Source organism: Salmo salar, chromosome 15, assembly GCF_965601325.2.
Source record: "Salmo salar chromosome 15, fSalSal1, whole genome shotgun sequence".
NCBI lineage: Eukaryota > Metazoa > Chordata > Actinopteri > Salmoniformes > Salmonidae > Salmo > Salmo salar.
This window is the reverse complement of record NC_138305.1, coordinates 78,056,635-78,071,844: the sequence shown is the minus strand read 5'-3', so window position 1 is coordinate 78,071,844 and position 15,210 is coordinate 78,056,635. Positions and strand designations below refer to the sequence as shown.

Here is a 15,210-nt window from a genome sequence, read left to right as displayed (position 1 = left end):
GATACACTTGGCTGCTAATTCAGTGCAGCTGCACCGCGAGAGTCAGGAGAAGCGCGTTTTATGTTTAATAAAAACATTGTTGAAACATGGTGAAGCCGCAAAATTCCCCTCGCTAGAAGCCTGTGTTTCAGACATAAGGAAGTGGATGGCTGCAAACGTTCTACTTTTAAACTCGGACAAAACAGAGATGCTTGTTCTAGGTCCCAAGAAACAAAGAGATCTTCTGTTGAATCTGACAGTTCATCTTGATGGTTGTACTGTCGTCTCAAATAAAACTGTGAAGGACCTCGGCGTTACTCTGGACCCTGATCTCTCTTTTGAAGAACATATCAAGACTGTTTCAAGGACAGCTTTTTTCCATCTACGTAACATTGCAAAAATCTGAAACTTTCTGTCCAAAAATGATGCAGAAAAATTAATCCATGCTTTTGTTACTTCGAGGTTGGACTACTGCAATGCTCTACATTCCGGCTACCAGGATAAAGCACTAAATAAACTTCAGTTAGTGCTAAATACGGCTGCTAGAATCCTGACTAGAACCAAAAAATTTGATCATATTACTCCAGTGCTAGCCTCCCTACACTGGCTTCCTGTTAAGGCAAGGGCTGATTTCAATTTTTTACTGTTAACCTACAAAGCATTACATGGGCTTGCTCCTACCTATCTTTCCGATTTGGTCCTGCCGTACATACCTACACGTACGCTACGGTCACAAGACGCAGGCCTCCTAATTGTCCCTAGAATTTCTAAGCAAACAGCTGGAGGCAGGGCTTTCTCCTATAGAGCTCCATTTTTATGGAATGGTCTGCCTACCCATGTGAGAGACGCAGACTCGGTCTCAACCTTTAAGTCTTTACTGAAGACTCATCTCTTCAATAGGTCCTATGATTGAGTGTAGTCTGGCCCAGGAGTGTGAAGGTGAACGGAAAGGCTCTGGAGCAACGAACCGCCCTTGCTGTCTTTGCCTGGCCGGTTCCCCTCTCTCCACTGGGATTCTCTGCCTCTAACCCTATTACAGGGGCTGAGTCACTGGCTTACTGGTGTTCTTCCATGCCGTCCCTAGGAGGGGTGCGTCACTTGAGTGGGTTGAGTCACTGACGTGGTCTTCCTGTCTGGGTTGGCGCCCCCCTTTGGGTTGTGCCGCGGCAGAGATCTTTGTGGGCTATACTCGGCCTTGTCTCAGGATGGTAAGTTGGTGGTTGAAGATATCCCTCTAGTGGTGTGGGGGCTGTGCTTTGGCAAAGTGGGTGGGGTTATATCCTGCCTGTTTGGCCCTGTCCGGGGGTATCATCGGATGGGGCCACAGTGTCTCCTGACCCCTCCTGTCTCAGCCTCCAGTATTTATGCTGCAGTAGTTTGTGTCGGGGGGCTAGGGTCAGTCTGTTATATCTGGAGTATTTCTCCTGTCTTATCCGGTGTCCTGTGTGAATTTAAGTATGCTCTCTCTAATTCTCTCTTTCTTTCACTCTCTCTCTCGAAGGACCTGAGCCCTAGGACCATGCCTCAGGACTACCTGGCATGATGACTCCTTGCTGTCCCCAGTCCACCTGGCCGTGCTGCTGCTCCAGTTTCAACTGTTCTGCCTGCGGCTATGGAACCCTGACCTGTTCACCGGACGTGCTACCTGCTGTTTTCAACTCTCTAGAGACAGCAGGAGCGGTAGAGATCCTCTCAATGATTGGCTATGAAAAGCCAACTGACATTTACTCTTGAGGTGCTGACTTGTTGCACCCTCGACAACTACTGTGATTATTATTATTTGACCATGCTGGCCATTTATGAACATTTGAACATCTTGGCCATGTTCTGTTATAATCTCCACCCGGCACAGCCAGAAGAGGACTGGCCACCCCTCATAGCCTGGTTCCTCTCTGGGTTTCTTCCTAGGTTTTGGCCTTTCTAGGGAGTTTTTCCTAGCCACCGTGCTTCTACACCTGCATTACTTGCTGTTTGGGGTTTTAGGCTGGGTTCTGTACAGCACTTTGAGATATCAGCTGATGTAAGAAGGGCTATATAAATACATTTGATTTGATAGTGCTGAATGAAAACTTCAACATGAACTCACTCATAAAAACAGCAGCTCTTTGCTGTATTCTTTGACAGTTTCTCTCTGGTAGGCTGGTATCAAACTTTGCTGTACTAGGCACGTTGATTTGAGCTATGCGATTGGCCAGGTCAGTAGGCGCACTTGATTAGGCGGAGTTTGCCCCTTCAGACAAATGAAATGGTTCTTAATGGGAACACTTTGCCTAACCGGAGGGCAGGGCTTCTGAATCAAGTGCACTTCTGCCAAAAGCGCAAAGTCAAAATAAAAAATAAATAAAGGAACGCAAGCCTTTATCGTTGGCTTTTCTACAGAAATGTTTGGTGATCAACTAGGAATGCCTATAAGATCGACCGGTTGTTGACCACTGGTCTAGATAATGACCACACACACAAACTATTGTCTAGATAATGACCGCAGTGTGCAATGCTCTTCCTCCAAGCAGGAGAGCACCGAAGTGAGTCGCTCCACTTTGGCTCCCAGCTCCGCCACCTGCGTCCTGCTCTCCCTCAGGTCCTCCTGGGTCCGGCTGCTCTCTGTCTGGTGCTCCCGGTCACTCAAGAGTCTGCTCTGAGCTCGCTCCAACTGGGCCACCTGCCGTGAGCACAAAGTGAATGAAAAACACTTTCACTAGACATGTTGTCCATTCAGATCAATAGAAAATTATATTAGGTCAGTACATTGTCTTCTGTTTGGCAGCTTCAGCCCTACGACACAATAGTCTCTTGATCAGTGCAGTCGAATACAATGAAGGATAGATTTGAAATTCATCACAAACCGAACACTATTGCCCAAGTCGCACTATAGGGCCGTCTCAAACCGTACTTTGCTGGCCCAAACTGTACTTTTATCTTCAAATCAAATCAAATTTATTTATATAGCCCTTCGTACATCAGCTGATATCTCAAAGTGCTGTACAGAAACCGAGCCTAAAACCCCAAACAGCAAGCAAAGCATCTTGTCCTTTTCAGCGCGGTTTCAGCATTTTACCAGGTCAGCCAGCCCAGTATATCTCGGCTTGGCCCTATAGTGTGAATCAGAGTTTGTGTTTTTGATGAACGTATAACAATGGTGTCCAGACTGTATTCAGTGATGAACAATGGCAGGGGCAATTTGGTAAATTCAACTCACTTTCTCTTCCAAGATTCCCTTTTCCCCTTTAACTTGCGTTAGGCTCTTGATGAGCGTTTTCCCTTGTTGACATTCAGTTTGCAGGCCCTGCAGCTCCAATCGCAACTTCCTCAGCTCCCTCTCATCTCTCTGCAGTGTCTTGAGGTGACAGACAATGACAGTATTATCAATAAACAACTATAGTTGCTAAAGCTATACTTCTACAGATAAAACTACAGCTATGAAACCAAAGGAAAAAGATCTTGCTGTTGTGTATTTCCAAATGAATGAGATAGGCTGTTGTAACCTTTCCACATGCTTTAGGCTAAAACCATGCGAGATGTATTCAGGGGACAAAGTAGGCCCCTGATAGATAGCTATCCAATGGAGGAGTCTGACAAATTCAACCATTGGAGGTAACCAATGATGTGTATAAACCCTGGATGACTGACATGGAGCGCTGTATTGAACCCACCGCACAGCCATCTTGGTTCTCCTCCATTGTAAAAAAGAATTTGGAAGCTATAGAAATGCATTTAGGTCTACATACATTTTTGCCAAGTATATTCTACTACAGACACCTTAAAGCATACTTTTAAATTATATTGTGTGAACTAAACATTAAAAAGAAAATATCTAAACATTTTTCTGCAAAATTTCTGCAAAGAAACCACTACTAAAGGACACCAATAAGAAGAGACTTGCTTGGGCCAAGAAACACGAGTGATCGACATGAGACTGGTGGAAATTTGTCCTTTGGTCTGAGGAGTCCAAATTTGAGATTTTTGGTTCCAACCACTGTGTCTTTGTGAAATGCAGAGTTGGTGAAAGGATGATCTCTGCATGTGTGGTTCCAACGTGAAGCATGGAGGAGGAGATGTGATGGTGTGGGGGTGCTTTGCTGGTGACACTGTTGGTGATTTATTTAGAATTCAAGGCACACTTAACCAGCATGGCCACCACAGCATTCTGCAGCGATACGCCATCCCATCTGGTTTTCACTTAGTGGGACTATCATTTGTTTTTCAACAGGACAATGACCCAAAACACACCTCCAGGCTGTGTAGGGTCTATTTGACCAAGAAGGAGAGTGATGGAGTGCTGCATCAGATGACCTGGCCTCCACAATCAGCTGACCTCAACCCAATTGAGATGGTTTGGGATAAGTTGGACCACAGAGTAAAGCAAAAGCAGCAAACAAGTGCTCAGCATATGTGTGAACTCCTTCAACACTGTTGAAGCTTGCTGAGAGAATGCCAAGCGTGTGCAAAGCTGTCACGGTGGCTACTTTGAAGAATCTTAAATATAAAATAGTTTTTTGATTTGTTTAATACTTTTTGTTACTACATGATTCCATATGTGTTATTTCATAGCTTTGATGTCTTCACTATTCTTCTACAATGTAGAAAATAGTAAAAATAAAGAAAAACCCTTGAATGAGTACGTATGTCCAAACTTTTGACGGGTACTGAACATCATTGGACTTCGCAAAACCCATTATTCCACCTAGCATGCCTTGCAGTGTACCTCTTTGTTATTTTTGAGTGCAGCCTGGGCAGCGCCGAGGTCTACCTCCAGCTGTCTTCTCCAATCCTTCTCTTCGGTCAGACGAGCCTCCAGCAGGGCCACCCTCTCCTGGCTGCTGTCCCTCAACTAGGTAGGGGAGGCAGAAAAACATATTACAGTTGTTAAAAGTCCTTATTCACTGATGAAAGTTCAGGTATTTTTATAGTCCTTCCTGTTTTGTGGTTAGGGGCAACTTGTAACTAAAGCACAGCTCCTGTTCTCAAAGTTCACAAATCACAAACCGTTAAGATGTACAATAGGTCACTGGCAATCAAATAGCTCTAGGCGATGGCCAGTCTGGGTGTCTCTGGGTGCCTGGGAAGAACTTCTTTGGCCTGCTACATTGGTTTTAAATGATTACCATTCATGGGTGCCTGACACTTTTGAGAAAGTAGTTGGATGAGACAAAACAATGGCACAGGCAAGTTAGTTTACAGTGGAAATTTAAACGCTAACAGCACAACGTTTTCCTACCTGATGTAAGTACGTCTCGGTCTCTCTGCCGACGACACCTCCATCCTTCAGCACCTGGTCCTGAGCACAAATCTTCTTCAGGTCTGCCTCTAGGGTTTTAATCTGTGAGTGGACATTTAAAGGAACACTTTATTATGATTTATAACCTCATATTCATTATCTCCAGCACCATAATAGTGTCTAAATCTGTGAAGAGATGTTCTATGTTTTGTTAGCAAAAAGTTAAGAAGAAAAGGTTCTGAGAAAATTACTCTTGATTATGTAATTTATGTCCCTCCTCGTTCAACCCCCTCTCCCACCTTGCGGTGCAGTCCCTCGAGTTCACCCTCATGGCGCTGGCACTCCTCCTTGCTGGCGTTCTGGGCATCTCCCAGTAGCGCCTCTAGCTCTTCGTTCCTCTCCACCAGCTCCTCCTGCTCCCGCTGCTGCCTCTGCATGCGCCGCTGCAGCTCCCGCAGCTGGCAGCCCACGTCCTCCACAGCCTCGCGACACCTGCAGGACAGGGTGAGAGTGTCAGGGAGAGAGTGAGATCGTGTGAGAAAAGTGTGTAAAAGAGAAGGAGGGAGAGAAAGAAAGAAAGAGTGTGACATATGCGAGTAAGTTAAGGGGAGGGAGAGAGAAAGACGGCACAAGGGAGTAAGATAAATGTGTGAGAGGGAGAGAGAGTGTGAGAAAGAGAGAATGTTAGAGCCGATTTGGACATATTTGTATTAAAGACAGAATATACAGAGCTCCATGTACATTTGTGTAAATATACTGCTCAAAAAAATAAAGGGAACACTTAAACAACACATCCTAGATCTGAATAAAATAAATAATCTTATTAAATACTTTTTTCTTTACATAGTTGAATGTGCTGACAACAAAATAACACAAAAATAATCAATGGAAATCCAATTTATCAACCCATGGAGGTCTGGATTTGGAATCAGACTCAAAATTAAAGTGGAAAACCACACTACAGGCTGATCCAACTTTGATGTAGTGTCCTTAAAACAAGTCAAAATGAGGCTCAGTAGTGTGTGTGGCCTCCAGGTGCCTGTATGACCTCCCTACAACGCCTGGGCATGCTCCTGATGAGGTGGCGGATGGTCTCCTGAGGGATCTCCTCCCAGACCTGGACTAAAGCATCCGCCAACTCCTGGACAGTCTGTGGTGCAACGTGGCGTTGGTGGATGGAGTGAGACATGATGTCCCAGATGTGCTCAATTGGATTCAGGTCTGGGGAACGGGCGGGCAAGTCCATAGCATCAATGCCTTCCTCTTGCAGGAACTGCTGACACACTCCAGCCACATGAGGTCTAGCATTGTCTTGCATTAGGAGGAACCCAGGGCCAACCGCACCAGCATATGCTCTCACAAGGGGTCTGAGGATCTCATCTCGGTACCTAATGGCAGTCAGGCTACCTCTGGCGAGCACATGGAGGGCTGTGCGGCCCCCCAAAGAAATACCACCCCACACCATGACTGACCCACTGCCAAACCGGTCATGCTGGAGGATGTTTCAGGCAGCAGAACGTTTTCCACGGCGTCTCCAGACTCTGTCACGTGCTCAGTGTGAACCTGCTTTTATCTGTGAAGAGCACAGGGTGCCAGTGGCGAATTTGCCAATCTTGGTGTTCTCTGGCAAATGCCAAACGTCCTGCACGGTGTTGGGCTGTAAGCACAACCCCCACCTGTGGACGTCGGGCCCTCATAACACCCTCATGGAGTCTGTTTCTGACCGTTTGAGCAGACACATGCACATTCGTGGCCTGCTGGAGGTCATTTTGCAGGGCTCTGGCAGTGCTTCTCCTGCTCCTCCTTGCACAAAGGCGGAGGTAGCGGTCCTGCTGCTGGGTTGTTGCCCTCCTACGGCCTCCTCCACGTCTCCTGATGTACTGGCCTGTCTCCTGGTAGCGCCTCCATGCTCTGGACACTACACTGACAGACACAGCAAACCTTCTTGCCACAGCTCGCATTGATGTGCCATCCTGGATGAGCTGCACTACCTGAGCCACTTGTGTGGGTTGTAGACTCCGTCTCATGCTACCACTAGAGTGAAAGCACCGCCAGCATTAAAAAATGACCAAAACATCAGCCAGGAAGCATAGGAACTGAGAAGTGGTCTGTGGTCCCCACCTGCAGAACCACTCCTTTATTGGGGGTGTCTTGCTAATTGCCTATAATTTCAACCTGTTGTCTATTCCATTTGCACAACAGCATGTGAAATTTATTGTCAATCAGTGTTGCTTCCTAAGTGGACAGTTTGATTTCACAGAAGTGTGATTGACTTGGAGTTACATTGTGTTGTTTAAGTGTTCCCTTTATTTTTTTGAGCAGTGTATATTAAATATTAATGTATATGATGACATATTAGGTACGTACCTTTATGATTTATATTCACCTGATTGAGATGTATTCATTTGTTGTTAGTGTAACTTAGTTTTTGGCCCCCCCTCTTGCCCATTCATTGTACTGTGGTAAGTGTGTTAGGATAAAGGCAGGAAGTTGGGCCTTTGGGGAGAGGAATCCTTGCTAGACGTGGGAGCGGTATAGTTTTTTGACCATACAGACAGGTCATATTATGTATTTTCCATATCAAGTAATCTATGGTTTAAGTTGATTGGATAATACTTTTTTTGTTAGATATAAGAAGAATAAACATTTTTGTTGTACCATATCCCTGGATCTCATTGAATGTTTGGCCGTTTGGATACCTTGAGTGTGGACTGTATGCGTACCAAACAACCCCGCTTCAGGCTTGGGCAGTGGCTATGGTAAAGAGGAAAGGAAGCCACTACAATCAAGTAAAAAAACTCAGTGAAGGATTGCTATCGGAAGGAAATCTCAGGTTCGGACACACGCTGGATATTGTTCTATTTGTAATTGCATTCGGACCATAAGGACGGCTCGCTTGGAAGGACTTGAACTCCTAGAATTCGCCAGCCGTGAGTAACCACTGCGAATGAATGAGCTGCCCTGTTGAATGTGATCATTGATCATGCATATTATGGTAGCGCAAATGTGCTTATAATTGGAATGTTTGATAAACTTGGAAATAGAATTCAAAACACAGCGCTGCGAAAACAATTAGGAAGTTTAAGTTTGGGAAACACTGAGATCCTATGCACAATGTAGCCTAATCATATGTCTAATATTTGGCCTAACGTGGAAATGCAATGCATCAACGCAACGAATGCAACTTAAGGATCTAAAGATACTTCGTGTTTAAACTTCATTAAAGGGACAAAACTTATAAATGGGATGAAATGTTTAAAACGCATCTAAAATGCCGAACTTGCACATGTTCAATTCAAAATGGATCAATTTGCTGAAATGGATGACTGTTTTTAAAGCATTAAAGGAGGTCCAAAGGGGCATTACGTTTAACAATCAAACCAACAACTGTGTCATTGTAAATTGAGTGAACTAAAAGTGAATGATGGAGGATGAAATCCCAAATAAGACTCCACTGGAGAGGGCAGAGGAGCATCTAAATTCACTCTATGCAGCCCGGAGAGACAAACTTGGAGTGTGTACACACAAAATTAATGAAATAAAAGTCCTTCTTGTTGATGGAGGAAATATTGAAACTGTGAATGAGAGTCTTGAAGCATTTGATGCTGTTCTCAATGACTTTAAGAATGCTCACGAATCTGTGCTAGAGATAGTCAGTCACAGAGGAGGAACAGGAAAGCATGAACTATTATCAACCAAGAATGACAACTTATTAACATTTCCTGAAAAAGGTGGAAATATGGAAAAAAAGCTGAAGTTGAGCCACAAACGCTCATTGAACCACACGACAGCATTTCCAATGTGTCAAAAACATCAAGTAATACAGAGTATTCTAAGACTGCTTCCTCAGTGTCCTCTGCACGCCTAAAAGCTGAGGCAGAACAAGCAGCTCTACTAGCTCGCCAAGCATCATTACAGGACAAGCATGCATTGGAACTGGAGAAAGCTCAACTGGAACAACAGAATGTGCAACTGAATGTTAGGATGGAGAAAATGGCACTGGAAACGGACATAGCAGCATATAATGCCAAACTGAAGGTCCTGGAGAGTGTTGAGTCAACTTCTCAATCCCATGCTGTGGCAGCCCATTTACTAAGCCAAGAATATGGAATGACCTCTTATTTTGAGAACCAGGAACCCGAGGTCTATGAGGAACCTGAACCATCACCTGTTGAGTTTGCTGCATTAGGTGCAGTTCCAAAGACCCCACTACAAAGAGTTTTACAACAACCGACCACAAAGCCATCAAAACCTATTCAGAAAACAGTCATAAACCACACCCTTCAGCAGCCAACAGCAAGGTCTAGCAATCAACACAGAATCAACACTGCGGGTATCAGCCACAATACCAGCCATGATAACCTCTCTACTGTCATGCAAAGGCAGAATGAAATTGCTGACCTCCTTGTACTACAGCTCAAACAGGCCACACTCCCACCTATGTTTGACGGTGATCCTCTAAACTTTAGGCCATTCATGCGTGCATTTGAGCATGGTATAGAAGATAAGACAAGCAGTCACCAGGATAGGCTCTATTACCTGGAACAGTACACCACTGGTCAGCCCAAGGATCTGGTATGTAGTTGTCTGCATATGGAAGCCAGAAGAGGCTATGTAGAGGCTAAGAGGTTGCTAAAGGAACACTTTGGCAATGAAATCAAAGTCACCACTGCTTACATGGAAAAAGCTTGGAACTGGACAAACATCAAACCAGATGATGGAAAGGGACTGGGTGGTTATGCACTCTAAGAGGTTGCTGTAATGCTATGCAAGACCTACAGAACATGGAAGAGCTTAATCTTCCCTCCAACATGAAGTTGATCATGTCAAAACTTCCCTACAAACTAAGGGAAAAATGGCATGTCTACGGCATGTGATATTTTAGAGAGAAGCCACCTGAGGGCCCAGTTCAGTGACCTTGTGACGTTCATGGAAAAACAGGCCAAAATACTGCAGGATCCGTTGTATGGAGATATTCAAGATCCCCTGTCCAACAAAACGTTTTTAAAAACCAAAACAGATGCTGACTTTAAACAGCAGTTCAAGTCCAAGAGTAGGGGAAGTAGCTTTGCCACTGCAGTAGCTGTAGTGGCAGATTGTGACTCTGAAAAACCTCTAAAAGAACAAACAGGTACCAGGTACCTACCCTTCTGATGCTCCCAGTATCTCGTGTATTTTGTGCTGGAGAGCATTTATTGGTTGACTGTCAACAGGTGAAGGCACAGCCACATGAATCCAAGGTTGAGTTTCTGAGATCAAAAGGCCTTTGTTTTGGCTGTTTGATGAGAGGACACTTAAGCAAAGAATGTAAAAGAAGGATGACCAGTCAGAGCTGTCAAAGAAAGCACCCCACTATCCTGCACATTGAAGGAAGAGAGAGATTTAGTTCTCAAAAGGCAGATATGAGTGGTGTAGCAGTAAAGCGGGAGGAGACTGTCAGCAGTGCTCTTGGTGACGATACCGGGACCGGTACAGATTGTGCACTTGCAATTGTGCCAGTTCAAGTAAAGGTGGCAAATGGAAGCAAGACTGTGTTAACCTATGTGTTTCTCAATTCTGGTAGCTCAGCAACATTTTGTACGGAGAGACTCATGAGGCAGCTGAAAGCTAAATGCAGTGAGGCTGAAATTCTGCTACGCACAATGGGGCAGGAGAGTCCTACCAAGAGCTTTGAGATATCTGGATTAGAGATTGGCAACGTGGAAGGCAACACATTTCTTGCATTACCAAAAGTCTACACTCAAAATAAGATCCCAGTGAAAAGAGAGAACATTCCCACTCAGAAAGATCTCAAAAGGTGGCCATACCTGAAAGAGGTTCAGTTGAAGGAAATTGATGCCAACGTCAAACTCCTGATTGGTGTAAATGCTCCAAAGGCAATGGAACCCTGGCAAATCATAAATAGCCAAGGCAACGGACCGTATGCAGTGAAAACCCTCTTTGGATGGGTGATGAACGGTCCTCATAACAATTGTACCATGGCAGAAGAATCTGGATGTCCTACAGTGATGGCCAATCGTATGTCAATGGCTGACCTGGGGGTTCTTCTTGTAAATCAGTACAACCATGACCTCCCTGAGAGAGAGTATGAAGAGAAAAGTGAGATGTCAGCTGAGGATCGTAAGTTTGTGGAGATAGTATCAAGCTCCATAACCCTCAAAGACCGTCACTACTACTTACCGTTGCTCTTTCGCAACAAACATGTAGTCCTGCCGAACAATCGTGACATGGCAAAGCAGCGGGCTCTAAATATCATCAGGAAGTTCAAGAAGGATTAAGGTTACGCTGCAGAGTACAAAGGCTTCATGGAAGAGATGATAACAAAAGTTTATGCCGAGAAGGTACCACAAGAACAGCTTCTCAGAGAGAAAGGCAAGGTATGGTACATACCACACCATGGCATTCACCATAAGTGCAAAGGAACAATACGAGTGGTGTTTGACTGTTCATCATCCTATAAAGGCACATCTCTCAACAGTGAACTCCTTCAAGGCCCTGACCTGGCAAACACGCTTATAGGAGTCTTGCTAAGATTTCGGCAAGAGCACATTGCCATGAAGGCAGACATTAAAGGAATGTTCCATCAAGTACGTGTCCATGAAGATGACTTAGACTTCCTGCGATTCCTATGGTGGCCGGATGGTGATACTAACAAAAGATTGGAGGAGTACAGAATGACGGTACATCTTTTCGGTGCTATATCCTCTCCAAGTTGTGCAAACTTTGCACTGCGAAAGACAACTGTGAGAGGTACGAAGAAGAGGTGATTCAAACAGTCAAGTCCAACTTCTATGTTGATGACTGCCTCAAGTCAGTGGCCACAGAAGAACAAGCCATACCTCTCACAAAAAACCTCAGGGATGTGTGCTCTTAGGGTGGGTTCAAATTGACTAAGTGGGTCAGCAACAGCCGTGCTGTGCTGGCTTCCATCCCTGATGAACACAAAGCCAAACAGATAAAATAACTGGACCTGGACAGAGAAAAGCTGCCTGTTGAAAGAGCACTTGGAATCCGATGGAACATTGAAAGTGATGCGTTTACCTTCTGAGTCACTGTCAAGAACAGACCCCTTACAAAAAGAGGTATTCTCTCAACTGTCAGCTCTGTTTATGATCCATTAGGTTTCCTCGCCCCATTCGTATTAAAGGCAAAGCAAATTCTTGAAGTGCTCTGCAAGCTAAAGTGTGGATGGGCCGAAGTCATCCCCGAAGAACACTCTATTTCATGGAAGAGATGGCTCTCAAAGCTAGACCAGCTCTCCAGATTCCAGATAGACAGGTGTATGATGCCTGAGAACTTTGGTCAAGTCAAGATCGCACAGCTGCATCACTTCGGTGACGCAAGTGAACAAGGTTATGGCACGGCAAGCTACCTTAGGTTCACAAACAGTATGGAAAAGGTCCACATCGCATTCATACTGGGGAAATCAAGGGTGACTCCACTCAAGCAGATGACGATCCCCAGACTGGAACGTGCTGCAGCAACATTGGCAGTGCGAGTGGACAGGATGTTAAGGCTGGAGCTCCAGATTGAACTTGAGGAGTCAACTTTCTGGACAGACAGCCAGTCTGTGCTAAACTACATCCGCAACGATACCAAGAGATTCCATACCTTTGTGGCTAATAGGGTTGCTATGATCCGTGACCTATCGAAAGCAAAACAGTGGAGGTATTTGAACTCCAAACACAACCCAGCCGATGATGCCTCAAGAGGATTACATGTTGAAATTTTCCTGAACTCAAAGAGATGGCGCAAAGGACCAGAATTCCTGGAGAAAACAGAAACAAAATGGCCGAAAGTCCCCGAGGAGCTTGGCTCCATCCCTTCGGGTGATCCAGAGGTGAGAAAAGACGTCATCGTAAACAGTACATGTGTGGAAGAAAAGAGTCCGACCAACAAACTGATTGAGTACTATTCAACATGGAACAGCTTGAAGAAAGCAGTTGCCTGGATGCTGAAACTGAAGAGACTTCTTCTACAGTTAAGCCAGAAAAGGAAAGTTTTCACACAAACTGATCCAGGATCAGATCAGAGTCTGATAAACTCATTTAAGGAACAAATTGACAAGTTCAAACTGCCATTTGGAAAAGAAAGTCTGTCTGTGGATGACCGAGATGAAGCAGAAAAGGTCATCATTCGATTTGAGCAACGACAGCACTTTAAACAAGAAATTGCACTAGTTGTGAAAGGAAAACAATGTGCCAAGAGAAGCGGCTCAATCTGTAAGCTTGATCCAATTGTTGACAATGGCATTCTGAGAGTGGGAGGAAGGTTAAGCAAAGCTGCTATGCCTACGGAACTAAAGAATCCTATGATCCTGCCCAAAGACTCCTACATCTCCAGACTGATCTTACTCCACATCCATGAGCAGGTTGGCCACTCTGGGAGAGGTCACATGCTTTCTAGACTTCGCCAGCGATATTGGATACCCTGTGCCAACTCCTTAGCAAGGAAGATCCTTAAGAGCTGTGTCTTCTGCAGGCAGATGCAAGCTAGAGCTGGAGAACAGAAGATGGCCGACCTTCCACAAGATCGGGTGTCACCTGATTTGCCACCTTTCACCCATGTGGACATAGATTACTTCGGCCCCATAGAGGTGAAGCGAGGCCGCGTTCATCTGAAGCGGTATGGTGTGATCTTTACTTGCCTTGTGAGTCGAGGTGTCCATCTAGAAGTTGCTAGTTATCTGGATACTGATTCCTGCATCAATGCCCTGCGCTGGTTCATCTGTCGAAGGGGCCCAGTAACAAGTATCAGAACAGACAATGGCACCAACTTTGTTGGAACACACAGAGAGCTAGGAGAAGTTCTGAAAGAGCTGGATCACAACAAGATTCAAAATGAATTACTGAAGGAAGGAGTGACATGGTCATTCAATCCTCCCTCTGGAGCCCACCATGGGGGGGGGGGGAAGAGGTTGATCCGACTGGTCAAAAGGATCCTCTATTCAGTCCTTAAAGAGCAAGTATTAGATGATGAGGCTTTGCAGACAGCCTTGTGTGAAGTTGAGGCGATTATGAACGACAGACCAATCACAACTGTAACAAATGACCCTAATGATCTACAACCCCTGACCCCGAACCATCTGCTTCATCTGAAAGCAAAGCCAGTCCTGCCACCAGGACTATTCCAGAGAAGCGACCTATACTCACGAAGGAGATGGAAGCAAGTACAATATATTACTGACCTCTTTTGGAAGAGATGGATCAGGGAGTATCTTCCACTTATGCAGGAGCGGAACAAGTGGAACAAAACTAAGAGAAACTTCAGTCCTGGTGACCTTGTGGTCATCGTCGATGACACCGCCCCAAGGAACTCTTGGCTAATGGGGCGTGTGGTGGAGGCTTTGCCAGGGGCCAAAGGTCTTGTCCGGAGCATCATGGCTAAGACCAAGACCAATATCTTACAGAGACCTATCAATAAACTCTGTCTGCTCCTTGAGGTGACGGAGTGAGATATACACACACACACACACACACACACACACACACACACACACACACACACACACACACACACACACACACACACACACACACACAGTGCTCCATCTTTGAATCACGTGCACCTCTGATTCGTTGATGTCGTACTCTTACATTCTTTGATGTCGTAGTCATACATTTTTGGATGTCAAACTCTTGACATTTTTGGAAGTTGAACACCTGAACACTTCAACTCAGACTGAGATCTATGGACTATTTTCCTATATGGTACCTTGTATATTTGTATATAGCTATGAACTGTAATAATACTCTGGTATAGAATGTTTTGTGTATTGGCTCTACGTTTGAAAATTAAGTAATTGTTGTGCATTCAGTGCAGTCAACAATTAGTGGCCGGTATGTTAGAGCCGATTTGGACATATTTGTATTAAAGACAGAATATACAGAGCTCCATGTACATTTGTGTAAATTTACATTTACATTTTAGTCATTTAGCAGACGCTCTTATCCAGAGCGACTTACAGTAGTGAATGCATACATTTCATTTCATGCATTTTTTTTTTTGTACTGGCC

General features: G+C 44.9%; 1 protein-coding gene across 5 annotated transcripts in view; it reads right to left on the bottom strand.

Annotated features, from left to right (window-relative positions):
* Nucleotides 1-15,210, bottom strand: part of ccdc30 (coiled-coil domain containing 30) — a 52,175-nt gene that overhangs the window by 19,199 nt on the left and 17,766 nt on the right. For 4 of the 5 annotated variants that reach the window (XM_045696044.2, XM_082962076.1, XM_045696046.2 and 1 more), the window contains 5 exons: nt 5,494-5,686; nt 5,195-5,296; nt 4,682-4,807; nt 3,176-3,313; nt 2,460-2,638 (listed from right to left, as the gene is read on the bottom strand). In XM_045696044.2, coding sequence (XP_045552000.2) covers nt 2,460-2,638; nt 3,176-3,313; nt 4,682-4,807; nt 5,195-5,296; nt 5,494-5,686 — 738 coding nt within the window. The remainder of the gene's footprint in view (nt 1-2,459; nt 2,639-3,175; nt 3,314-4,681; nt 4,808-5,194; nt 5,297-5,493; nt 5,687-15,210) is intronic. The other variant, XM_045696048.2, reaches the window with a different exon arrangement.